At 41.6% G+C, this 13,179-nt stretch overlaps 1 protein-coding gene across 1 annotated transcript; it reads left to right on the forward strand.

The window, feature by feature from the left end:
• Positions 1–10: 10 nt before the first annotated feature.
• Positions 11–12,409, forward strand: SCO1 (synthesis of cytochrome C oxidase 1). Its single transcript, XM_090292699.1, has 6 exons — positions 11–347; positions 1,263–1,353; positions 3,341–3,538; positions 4,401–4,493; positions 7,881–7,996; positions 12,268–12,409. The coding sequence occupies exons 1-6, from the start codon at positions 63–65 to the stop codon at positions 12,400–12,402; spliced, it is 918 nt and encodes a 305-aa protein (XP_090148825.1). The 5' UTR covers positions 11–62; the 3' UTR covers positions 12,403–12,409.
• The last annotated feature ends 770 nt before the right edge of the window (positions 12,410–13,179 follow it).

The raw sequence follows: 13,179 nt of genomic DNA on the forward strand, positions 1-13,179 counted from the left end.
GGAAGTGAACACGGCACCGGAAGTCTCGGGACGGGTCAAAGGAGGCGTGGTCCCCTGAGCTAATGGCGGCGCCGTTGCTAGTGTCGGGCCGGACCGTGCGGATTCCGGGTGGTCAGCTTTGGCTTCTCCTGCCTCGCGGTTTCGGGGTTTGGGGCCCAGCAGATGGGACCGGGAGGGTGTTAGGAAGGCAACCTTGTGCGCGGCAAGAAAATGGATGGCGGGCCTCGGGGCTCGGAGGCCGCTGCCTGGGATGCCGGCCCCTCAGCACCGGGATGCCGCCACCCCCGGGCGCGGCAGGACCGGAACGGAAAGGCAGCAGGGACCCCACGCGCCCCTCGCAGCCCGGGGTGAGTGCACAGCAGGAGCGCTTCCTTTTCTCCGCGGCTGGCCGACAGCGCTGCGGCCTTGCCATCCCCCTTGGTCGGAACTTCAGAGCTCCCTCGGTCCGGCTTCGGTTGACTGCCATCCACCCGGCTTACCTGCGGCAAAGTTTCAGGTTTTCTTAGCGCTCTCAACCTGACATTTACCATGACTGAGGAGTCAGAGCATTTTTATAATTTCTGACACTTGGGCTCCCCCTTCAGAGGTTCTGTGTAGACGCTGAAATGGTGCAAAGTGTGGCCCGTAATTGCGTGCGGGGTATGCTTGTTTGTTTCTCTCGGATTCTGGTCCTGACCCAGAAAGAACCAAAAGCCACGACCCTGTAGTTGCTCGGTAAGAGAAGTGGTTTTCGGAGCTGGGGGAAGGGTGATGCGTTAGGCCCAGGTGGTCGACATCTTCCCTTGGGACTTGAAACGAGTACAAAGAAATTACGATGCAATTTGCAAGAAGCTGCAGTTGCAGATCTCTTGATCCTTTGGAAGCCAGAGTTGGGTTAACCTCCCAAATTTTATTTAGCTTCTTTACGTTCAGCATATCAGCCCAAGCGGCTAATTAACTGGTTTTTAAATCAGCACTTGGGATGGAGGTCACACGTCGGAACAGGGTACTTCAGCTCTGAGCCGTTTTTTCACAGGAAAAGAAATTGACTTCGTGAACTTTCCCTTGGAAACATGCGTTTGCCATTGCGTTAGGAGCCCAGGTGCGACTGCATCCGCAGAAGCTTTCTGTATTTTCTCATCCTAAATAACGTGAAACGTTCTGCACATGTAGCAGTGTCAGGGCTTTGGTGTATGTGCATTTAAAGCAACAGTAATGAGTTTAGTGTGAGTAAATGTCTGCATCTCACTGGTTTTTTATTTTTGACATTTCTGACCCAGTAGCCTGTTTCCTGGAAGTCTTTAGCAGCCACGTTTGCAGTTGGAGGAGCTTTACTGGCAGGGATGAAGTACTTCAAGAAGGAGAAGACCGAGAGTAAGTAGATACCATGTTGTCAGCTCTGAATAAAATCCTTCCTAGCAGTGCACCAGCATCTTTTTGTAGTTTTCAGACTTTTGTCTCGAAATAATTTCAGGTTTGCAAGAGTTGTAAATATGGCATAGCGATTTCCCATTCACCTCTCCCCTAACTTCCCCTAGGGTTAACGTGCTGTATTACCTTGAAAACTAGGAAATTAAAGTTGGTACGGTAGTACTCGCTAAACCTCACACTTTATTTGGGATTTCGCCTGTTTTTTTTCCCATTGCCTTTAATCTGTTCTGTGCTCTCGTTCAGGACAGCACTGTCTAGCAACGAACAATGACTTATTTTTGGACAGATTTGAATGTGGGAACAAAGATGACTGTGCTGCAGTCCAGCCATCGAGAGACCTATGACAGGGAAACAGACACAGAAGTGAAGGATTTCACTAGGTGAGGTCTGGCAGGCCAGAGGGGAGTTCCCGTGGTCTGAGGGCCAAAGGAAGGCCCGGCCTTGACTGTACGCCACCGAGTACCCACAGAGGGAGGAAGGCCTGAGGCTGACCATGGGAGACAGAGAGGGGGGGGACCGGGTGCAGGAGCGCGAGAAGTATTCAGCAATTGGTTCCAGGACGTTTCTGTTTTAGTGAATGTTCTAGGACTTCTGAGATTTGGTTTAGAAAGTTTTCAGTAAATCTTTAAAGTATCACTTAAATTTGTTTTGATTTCTTTACTTTAGAGTCTGTTTTGATGCCTTAAACAAGGATAATGTTTAAATCTGGGAGTGAGAATTCATAGGCTTTAGAGCCTTAGCAGTATAAGATCCATGTTGGTTATTTTGTGTAACTAACAGTATTTTGATATCTAATGAGCAGTTAAGGTCCTGTGGTATCACAATGAAACAAAACCGAAAAGCTAGGAAAGTGGTGATAGAGACACTTCTAGAAAATGCAGGCTTCTTTTGACTTCAGTTTGGAGTTCCACCTACAATTAATAACATTTTTTATTATAAATGTATTATGATACAATATTAAAAGTGTCCCTAAATCATTTGAGAATATTTGCTGACATGATGCCTCATCATCTCCCAATAGTTTAGTGTCTGTTTCTCCAACATAATCACAATACAGCCATCAGAATCAGAAAATTAACATTGATATGTTACTGCTGTTCAGTGTGCAGACCTCATTCAAGTTTTGCAGCCTGATGCCCTTTATAGCAGAAGTTGTCCAGTTCAGAACCACCTCTCATACCTAGTTGTTCTTTAGTGTCCTTCAATCTGTAACAGTTTTTCAGTCTTTGACTTTTAAGACCTGATGGCAGCCATTTCTCTAAGAAGCCCTGTTTCCTTTTTGTGGAAGATGATATTTAGAAGTTAGGGTCTGCTCCCAGGACCTCTCAGTAGACAGAGCTATGAAGGATACACACACACACACACACATATATATAAACACACCGTAAGTTCACAGCATATTTCCAGTTTTTTTCCGGTAGTACAAGGTTCATTCTAGTTTTCTTCCTTTCCATTGGCCTAACTCCCTGTCCATCTGTAACTCTTATCTCTAATATAACTAAGATCCCATTGCTGCTGTCCCCTCCCTGTGCGGCTGCCCTCAGCACACGCAGGCTCAGCCTTCCAGTGCCAGCCCACCCACCTCGCCGGCTTGGGCTCAGACACCTGCACAGCTGTGCCCTTCCCACGCCCATCATGGCACCCCTGTCGGCTTAGGGCTGAATTGTCCAGAAGAAGAAATATTGTTACCACTTTCTTTTCTTATTATATAATGTAGCATTTAATTTGATTTATTTTATGCTTATTTTCCTTAAAAGGTTTTTTGAACTTCTTGAAAACTGAGACTATTTCTTCTACATTCTGTTCCCCCTCAGCCTTTAGCATGGTATGGATCATGGATCAGGTAGTTGAGTACCCGTGGTTAAATTGACTTGTTTTTTTTGTTTTTGTTTTTGTTTTTTAATTTGGTGTGTGTATTTGTGTCTTTAAGAGCTGGAGAAGGAACGGCACCGAAGCATTGGAAAGCCTCTACTTGGGGGACCGTTTTCCCTCACAACTCATACTGGAGAGCCAAAAACTGATAAGGACTACCTGGGTCAGTGGGTACTGATTTATTTTGGTTTCACTCATTGCCCTGACATTTGTCCAGAAGAACTAGAAAAAATGATTCAAGTCGTGGATGAAATAGGTAAGAAAGCCATGACTTACGTATGTTTACTTAATGTCCTTAACGCTGCTGTGCTTTTCACAATCTTTTATTATTGCTAGGTGGAGGGTTGTAATTATTTGGTTTGTGAGAACATAAAATCTCAGTGTTTGGTTTGTTTTTTTGCTTAGATTTATTGAGATTAATTGATATAATGTGTCAGTATTTAAAGTGTACAATTGTTACCTTTTGACACATGTATGCACTTAGCAAACCATCACCCCAGCATTTTCCACGAAAAGCAGCTTGTTATGGTGCCAAATACAATATGTAGCTGAAAAATGTCGGTGTGGTCTGGGTCTCCCTTAAGTCTTCTTTGTGTCCCTTCCTTTATTGTGGCCTTCCATCGCCATTGCCTTCCCCAGGTGACTGTTGGTTAGACATGAAATCTGTGGGAGGGTCCGTGGTGCAGGCAGGGGCATCTATTAGGACCAGTCAGAAGACAGGGTACATCTTTCTTAAAATGAATTGTCCCTGGATATTCAGTTCTTATGAATAGTTTACCCTGCCCTTGAGGTACGGTGGGGGCGAAACAACCTACAAATATTGGATTGGATTAGGAGACAAGACCCCATGTGATGTGATCCAGGTATCAGCGTGTGTACACTGGTGCAGGTGTTCCGTGGGTACCTGTCTGATTCCACCACAGATAACATACGGCTGTGTTCCTTCCAAAGGCCGTCCCCTCCCCTTCCCCATGGTCAGTAACACCAGGGTCACACAGCTTTGCCTTCGTGTTTCCTTACCGTCCTGCTGTGCCAGTTACTGCCTCAAATGTCATTGCTGCTTTTCCTTGTCTTTTCCCTTAGAGTGTGGATACTGGCTAACAAGAACTTTCTTTCAGATAGTATTCCAACTCTGCCAAATATAACTCCACTTTTCATCACTATTGACCCAGAGAGGGACACAAAAGAAGCCATCGCAAATTATGTGAAAGGTGTGTTTCATTAATACTTTGTATCTGTTTAACTCTATAGTTTTTGAAAGATCAACAAACCTTATAATGCCCTGTGAAATAGGGAGGACAAATGTTGTTATAAGCAGTTTTACAGACCAACGAGATGAGCCTCCGAGTTGTGACTGTGGCTAGTAAGTAAATAAGTGAAAAACAGGTTTCTTAATTCCTGGTGCAGGAAGGGTTCTTTTTATTTTTGTCACAGTGGAGGAACTGAGTTTGTCCTTCATTACTTCTGATTCCAGCTCTGTACCACGTTCTCTCCTTTATAAAATTAGTGTACACACATCCTGGGAGCACATACATTGGGAGATTAAAAGTGAGTTTTATGTAAATATATTTTGAACTCAGCACATATTTTATTGTATAAATCCAAAACATATTACTTTAGTAATGGAAGAATTTTAATTCAAACATCTCAACATATAGGTTAAAACCTATTAGAAGGTACTTTTAAAGACTGTAAATTATGGTAGAGTTAAAGATGAAGACTTAGGTCTTATGAGCTTGAGTGAGTTGCCTAATTTCTATGGATTCTAGTTTTTTTCAGCTGGTTGCTTAAAAATCAGGAATTTAAATTTTAATTATGGTGAAGTTGATTTAAAGTACTAGACAGAAGGACTAATGAATAGTTTTATATTTATTTTTATTATATGACACATTCTAATGTACCTATTCTCCAAAGCTTTGCAGTTATTTTTAAAACGTGTCTTGTGAAGGACCTGCTATGTATTTTATTATTTAACAGATTTGTTGAGATGTAATTGATATAAAGTGTCCATATTTAAAGTACAATTGTTACCTTTTGACACATGTATGCACTTGGGAAACCATCACCCCAGCAGTTTCCTTGTGCCCTGCTAATCTAATCCCTCCACTTCACTCACCCACCTCCTATTTTCAGGCAACCACTGATCTGCCCTCTGCCAATACAAATTAATTTGCATTTTCTATGGTTTATGTAACAGAATTATAGAGTGTGTACTCTTTTTGAATGGCTTCTTTCAATATAATTATTTTGAGATTCATCCATGTTGTAGAATGTATCAATAGCTCATTCATTTTTATTGCTGAGTAGTATTCAGTTTTTGACTATTATAAATAAAGATGCCAAGAGCATTCAGATGCAAGTCTTTATGAGGACACATGCTTTTATTTCTCTTGAGTAAAATATCTAGGAGTGGAGTGGCTAGATTGCATGGTAGGTATACATTTAATTTTTTAAGAAACTCACAGACTTTTTCCAAAGTGGTTATACATTTCTACATTCCTACAATCAGTGTATGAGAGTTCCAGCTCCTCCACATCTGGCCACACTGGATATGGTTAGTAGTTTTTTTAAGTTTAGCCACTTCAGTAGGTTTTAATATGCATTTCCCTAACGTTAGGCATCTTTTCACACTGTTGTTTGCCATCTGTATGTCTTCTTTGTTGAAAAGTATCTTTTTATATTATTAGCCCATTTTTATGGGGCTGTTATTTATTTACTTATATTTCTGTTATAAGTCTTTTATTAGGGGTATGGTTTGCAAATATTTTCTTCTAGGCCATGTGTCTTTTCAGCCATGGTTTTTGAAGAGCAGTTTTGTATTTTGTTGAAGTCCGGTATATATAAGTTTGTTCTTGTATAAATAATTGTTTTGGTTTTTTATTTAAGAAATCTGCATAACCTAAGGTTACAAAAATTTATGTTTTCTCTTTTAGAGTTTTTAGTATGTAAAAGTAGAATTTATGTCCATAGTTTGCAAGTTTGTCAGAAATTTGAGCAATAGCGTAATTATTTTCTGAAGTATAAAAAGCAGGTGTAACTCATTGGATGATGAATAATCTTCAGTTTAAATGTGTGTTATATTGGCAATTACTTTTCATCACGTATTAATCAAACTATAAATATCCCCAAATGAATAGCTATCTGGGTTGCTGACCTTAACTAAAATACTAAAATACCAAAACCTTATGGTGATGTTCTTCAGCAGCACCTGTGTACAGAGATTGATAAGTAATCATTACTAATTCCATTTGGGGGGGGGGGTTTAAATATATAAGTTGGTATTTAGAAAATTATTGTAATTCCAAGAATTTTTAAAAAGGTCTGGATGTGCAACCAGTTCAGGCTTCTTTTTTTCTTTTTAAAATTTTATTTATTTTTAGAGAAAGAGGAAGAGAGGGAGAAAAGGAGGGAGCGAAACATAGATCAGTTGCGTCTAGCACGCCCCCAGCCGGGGATCTGGCCCACAACCCAGGCATGTGCCCAGATGCGGGATAGAACCTGCAACCGTTTGGTGTGGGGGAGGATGCCCAAGCCCCTGAGCCACACCAGTCAGGGCGAATTCAGGCTTCTTTTACTTCCTCTTCCTTTACTCATAGAGGGGAAAAGACGAGCCATCTTGCTTTTTCAGTACCTGAACAATTTTTCAGTTTAGAATAAATTAGTCCAAGGAATGACATGGGCTTTCTCTACCCTTAGTAGAGGCACTGCTGTTAAATGTTGGACTGTCACTTTAGCATCTGAGGCATCCAGGTGTTTTAAGTGACTTTCACCAGCTACCCTACATAAGTTCCAAAAACTTAACAGCAAATGCATGCTATGAGATTATTTGCTGGAAAATGAGATAGAGTTATGCAGCAAACTTTTCCTCATACAGTAAAAACCAGTGCTTACTTCATGATTAATATTTTTAGACTTCAGCATATCTTAGAACTACATCTAAGTATTTAAAAACAGCTAAATTTATTTAAAATGTGATTTAAATAATTGGAGTATATTCCCTCTTTACTAGATAGTCATGAAAGGATTTGACTAAGATTACAAAGAACCAACTTTTGGTTTCATTGATCTTTTCTATTATCCTATTTTCAGTCCCATTGATTTCCACTCCAGTTTTTTCCCCTCCTGCATACTTTGGGTTTAATTTGCTTTTCTTTTTCTAGTTTCCTAAGGTGGAAACTTACTGATTTTAGATCTGTCTTCTTTTCTGATATATGTATGCAATTGTATAAATTTCCCTCTTAAGCACTGCTTTTGCTTCATCCCACAAATTTGGGTAAGTTGTATTTCCATTTTCATATTTTTTACTTTCTCTTGAGATTTCTCCTTTGACTATGTGTAATTTAGAAGTATGTTTCTCTCCACATAGTCTGGGATTTTTGGTTACTGATTTCTAGTTTGATTCCAGTGTGACTTCCATATAACAAAGGAGAATTTTCATTTGTTCTTTGTGAATTTATTTCATATCATGAGGAAATGTTTGGGGACTCAGGAAGAAACTGACAATAGGGCAGCTTTATAACTAATACTGCTTTTTGAAGTAGGCATGGTTGTTTTCTGTGCTTCTCATTTTCTCACTGTCTGTCTCACTTTTTATTTAGAATTTTCTCCCAAACTGGTTGGCTTAACTGGCACAAAAGAAGAGATTGATCGAGTGGCCAGAGCGTACCGAGTATACTACAGCCCTGGCCCCAAGGACGAAGATGAGGACTACATAGTAAGTCAGCGCTCAGCTTTCTCGCCACAGGCCCGCTCTCAGGTCCAGGCATTCATGCAGCTTTAAGTGACGGCTGGCTTCAGCGGTGAAGGAAAACCTGAGATTCTTGCAAGTTCCTTAGGAATTATGGGTGTTTGAAAGTAGAGTAGAAGTGAAAATTTTTAAGGCTGCTTGTTTAATATGTAGTCACTGTTTCCATAATTTAGTTGCCTGTTTTTTTTTTTCTCTAGAGACATGAAAGTATAGGGCAGTATGAAATGAGTGGAGCCTTACAATCAATAGAATATAGTACTTGGATACCACGTTGGAAATGAAGAGAAGCCATCATTTTGGAGCAAAGCTTATTTTAATTTTTATAAGCATTGTGTTGGTTCTCTCTGTCCCCTATGAAGAAGTCAAAGAAATGTGCTCCGTTAGAGAAGCAGTGTCAGGCCGTGAGGAACTGTATTTTTGGATTGAATGAATAAGAATTCTGAAACTCAAGAGAGAAGATGAAAGCCATAGACAGGTAGACTTTCTATGAGATATATTTTCAAATCAACAGTGTCCTTGGCGTGATTAGGTGTTTAATATGCGCCTTTTAACAAAGAAGAACAGACACTGCATTAAGTTGTTCTTCAGGCCTCGTGCGTCAGCGCTGCCCCAGGGGCCCGTGGCTCCTGTTCCCGTCCGTGGTTCCGCAGAGACGCACCCGCGAAGGGTGTAAGTGCTGCTGCGTCTGGTGTCCTTCTCAGCACAGCCGTTCTTCCCCGTCACGTTAAGGCTGCCATTGTACTTTAGTGTCATTTCCATTTTTTTCTAGTTGTGTTTCTGCATTGTATTGGTTGGACAAAGTGATGAAACAAAAGAGCTTTTCACCTGCAAAGCTGGTTTTATGGAAAGGAAGACGACCAGGACCCTGAGCCATTGGTCTGCTAGCTACCCCATGGTTGCTGTCCAGGGGCCGCGCTGGGGACACTCACTGTGCGCTGTGCCTCTTCACAGCCCCGGAGGCTTCTCTGTCCCCTGCGAGCCTGGAGCACACCGCGTGCCCCTGTGGCTTAGGCCCACATTAGGCTTCTGGGCCCTTTGCCTTAAACCTGCACCGTAATCTTATTTTCCAGTTCTGGTGCCTCAGAGATTTAGGGAAACTTGGACTCATGGGGCAAAAAGACAAAAATGAGCTTTTTTTTAAGCTCTAAGTTTAAGGAAAGAGGAAACTCTGCTGTGGGTTCCTCCTGTTGCCCTAGCAGCATGAAGAGAGTGAGGGAAGAGCAGAGGGCAGTGAGGGTCGGGAGAGGGGGCCACGGAAAACCTTCTCAGATTCTTGGCTCTTCTGTAAGAGCTGTATGGGCTGGTTTGAGTTTGGGCACTGAGGTTTGTGCAGCGTACATAATCCAGGATATGGATATTAATTTTTAATCTTAAATATTGAAATGTAAACTTTTAAGTCTATGGAGATTCCTTGGACCCTCTAGAAACCATCCTAGACCCCTTTTTGAGAAATACTGGTCTCCTGCTATAAGAATTTGACATTTAAGGAGAATCAACGTGGAGTTCATTGCTCTACATTTGCCTAATCAATCAATAGGGGGAGACACTCCCCAGCTTCTTGGTTTGTCATTAGTGTGACTTCTCTCCCTTGAGGTCACAGATTTTCATCCACAAGATGGTGTAGAAACTTCTGTTAAGATTTAAGGACCTGCAGGGAGTGAGGGGATACCTTGCAGGTTAAGATATAACAGAATGAGGTTTTCTTATCTGAAACAGCAGCAACAAACGGTAAGCTGGCCGTGAATGCTCGTGGAATCCTCAGACTGGTAGTGGATGTACACTGGGCGTGCCAGACACTTAGTATTCCACCGGAAGCTAAATGTGCACGTAGCATTTTATAAATATTATATTACATTACATTATTTTGTAAGTATTAATTAGAAATTACTTTTGACAGACTATAAATGCTTTCAAACCTAAAAAAAAAATGTTCAGTCTCACTCATAATAAAAGAAATATGAATTAGGTAATGTGATGCCATTTTCACTTATTAGATCAGCAAAGATCAAAAGTTTGAAATATACTGTCAAAATCGAATTTGGGAAAAGAGGAGCTATACTGTGGGAGTGAGGCACTTGCATGCATTGTTGATAGGAACACCCTCTTCAAGGGCAGTTTGTCGTACCCATCAGCTTTTAAAGTGGAGTACTTTGTAGGTTAGAGATCCCACTTTTGTTAAAAAAAGACTGAAAACCAAACAACCATTTTTTAAAAGGTTACTCTGTACATGCTGAGAAGAACAACGCCCAGTATACCATTAAATGAGAAAGCAAGTACAGCATATTGTTACTTACATGTAAAATGAAATAGGTGGTAGGTGGTGAAAGAAATCTGTGGTTATGAACTCGCACTAATAAATGCAGAGGATTTCTCCAGGAGAATGCAGCAGGGACTGGCAGCGGTGGCTCCCACTGAGGGGGGGCCTGAGGACTCTGGGGGTCTGGAAGGGGAGGCGGACTCTGTGTAAGTTTACTCTATATTCTTTTGTCCTTTTTTATGAGCATATATTACCTTTTCAAAAACTTAAAGTTGTGTATGTGTATATAAGTGCACATTAGAAAAACTGAGTAGCTGCCTCCAGTAGAATTCTAGTAGAGACAGTGGCAACATGGTGATACAAGTGGACTTGAAATTGGAGAGATCCAGGTTCTGAGCTTAGGTCTGGCATTGACCAGTTTTATAACTTAGCATTTTGTTGTTTGTAGAGGTGTATGACACCTGTCTTCTGGGCTAACATGACACATGAAGGAGCTTGAAAGGGCTAGTTATTTTTTCTCTGCGATGAACTACTAGGACTTTATAAAGTACTCTGTACTAGAAACAGATAACGGTTTGCTTTGCCCCATCCAAATGGACATTGAGACCTGACATTGAAAAGCTTGACATAAATGGATACAACGTATTTTTATTATATATTAGGAAATAATTTATATTAAGAACACTCAAAATTAGCCAAAAACACTGAAATTCTATTTACAAAAGAAAAAATAGAGAAAAGGAATAGGGAGAAAGATGGGTGTAAGCTACAGGATAAGGTCTGACAATGAACTGGAGACCGACTTCTGACCTGTATGTTGCAACTGTGTGGAGAAACACAGGTCCCGTGTCCTGCTCCTGCAGTCACGACCCAGGCCGTGAAGGCACCAGCTGTTGGGCACATTCTTTCGTCATGGGAGCGGGCACCTGGCTCTTTCCATTTGCTATGTCTTGATGAATGTGTGTATGTAAAAATAACGATTACCTCACAGACACTTAATGTGTGTTCTGGTCTATTTGGGGGTGTCTCCAGTTTGGCATGTATGATCACATTCCTGCCTCTCAGCCTTGCCAAGTAGCACTCACGCCTGCAATGAATTCCAAGTACTAAATTCCAAATCCTCTGTGCATTTAAAATTGGATTTTGTGGAAGCATATAACTAAAAAAGACTGATGAGTAATATAAACTTAAGTTAGAGCTAGGAATGTTTTAAGAACTTTGCCTCAAAAATGGATAGTGGATTTGAGATGATTCCTTTGAGGCGTAGCATTTGTGGCTCCTCAGGAGTTCCCTGGCGGTTTGCTTCAGGTAGGATTGTTCAGAGAAAAACACTTCTTTTCAGATTTCCCTTACTAATATCAGGACTAAGTACTGTGTTAGAATTTATAAATTAATATATTTAGTAGTTGGTTTTTTTGGTTTCCTCTCATCAAACATGGGAAGCAGAATTTAGGTGGTAATGAAGGATGCACAACCAGTTCTTCCCAAAACAAAGGACCATGTTCTAGAACGTATTGAAGAAAGTGATTTCTCCCAACACCTTTAACTCCATGTGATATGTCTTTATAATACGGGTAAGGGTTCAGGTGAAATATTTTACTCGAAAGGTAAGCGCTTCTGGAGCAAGCATTGTCGTTCCTCAAGCACTGACTGTTTCACGAAGCTCAGCAGAAACTGTTTCTTAGAAGTGGCTGCTTTTCTCAGCGCTTGGGTGGGTCAGCATGTTAAGGATTGATCCGGAAGAAGTCCGCAATCTAGCTGATGTTTCAAGCAATGGTCAGTGCAGGTTTCTAGAACACAAAAGATTTTAGATCATTTATCACTGTGACTTTACTATAATAGGTTTAGGCCCATTCCATAAGTAATAAATGCCACGAAGATTTTTAAGTTATGTCAAGTTCTCTGATTCTATAGCATTTATCCAGTAAAATAAGAAGCTTATTTTGGTAATCTTTTTATCACTCCTCCCCTTTCTCTACAGGTGGATCATACCATAATAATGTACTTGATTGGACCAGATGGTGGATTTCTAGATTATTTTGGCCAGAACAAGAAGAATGCAGAAATAGCGGGTTCAATCGCTGCGCACATGAGGGAACACAGGAGAAAGAGCTAGCCCAGGCGGCGCTGCCAGTGCAGCGTTCTCTCGCTAGAGGGAGGAAGCTCTGTCTCCCATAGGAGACAGCATACGGGTGTGTTCATATATGCAGCCTGCAGAATGACCTTCCTACCATGAGAACATCTGTATTTTGAACAGGACACCAATTCCTAGAACTGTAGAGATTACAACCAAAAGTCTCCCAAATAGCCTCTGCAGGACTGGAGGACCAAGTTCATGTGAAGCCAGTGAAGTGGACCCCGGGGCAGGGCCCAGCCAAGAGGCACCGCCCGTGTGCTTCTGCTCATGAACGGGGCCCTCAGGCCAGCATCGATGGCCTGGCCCGTGTCTTGGACCCCTGCTCGTGCAAGTTGTGGGACTGACTTTCCAGGAAGACTATAATTCCCACAGCGTCACTGCTTCCCATTCGAGTGCTTGGTGGCTGATCAGCTAGTGTCTCCGCCGTTTGAAGTTCAGCTTTACACTTGAAAGCATAGGTGTAGACGTCCGCGTTAAGAAATGTCACTTGTCAGGTTTGCATTGTCATCTCCTGTCAGCAGCTGCTGATATGACTAATCAAGACGGAATCTATTGTTGAGGGAAAACCACTAGATTAGTTACTCTAGGGACCTTTTATGTGATTTTTGGCCAAATGATGTGCTAGGTTTTCAATGACATACCAGATGGAAACAAGGGGATGTTGATCAGGAGTGGGTGCAGAGCACTTTCCTGTCTGTACTGGGTTGCACTGTGTGAGAAATAAATGTGTATTCAGTTTTGCGACTGGACAGCGTG

This window comes from Furipterus horrens, unplaced genomic scaffold, assembly GCF_987537825.1.
Source record: "Furipterus horrens unplaced genomic scaffold, mFurHor1.1.pri manual_scaffold_11, whole genome shotgun sequence".
Lineage (NCBI taxonomy): Eukaryota > Metazoa > Chordata > Mammalia > Chiroptera > Furipteridae > Furipterus > Furipterus horrens.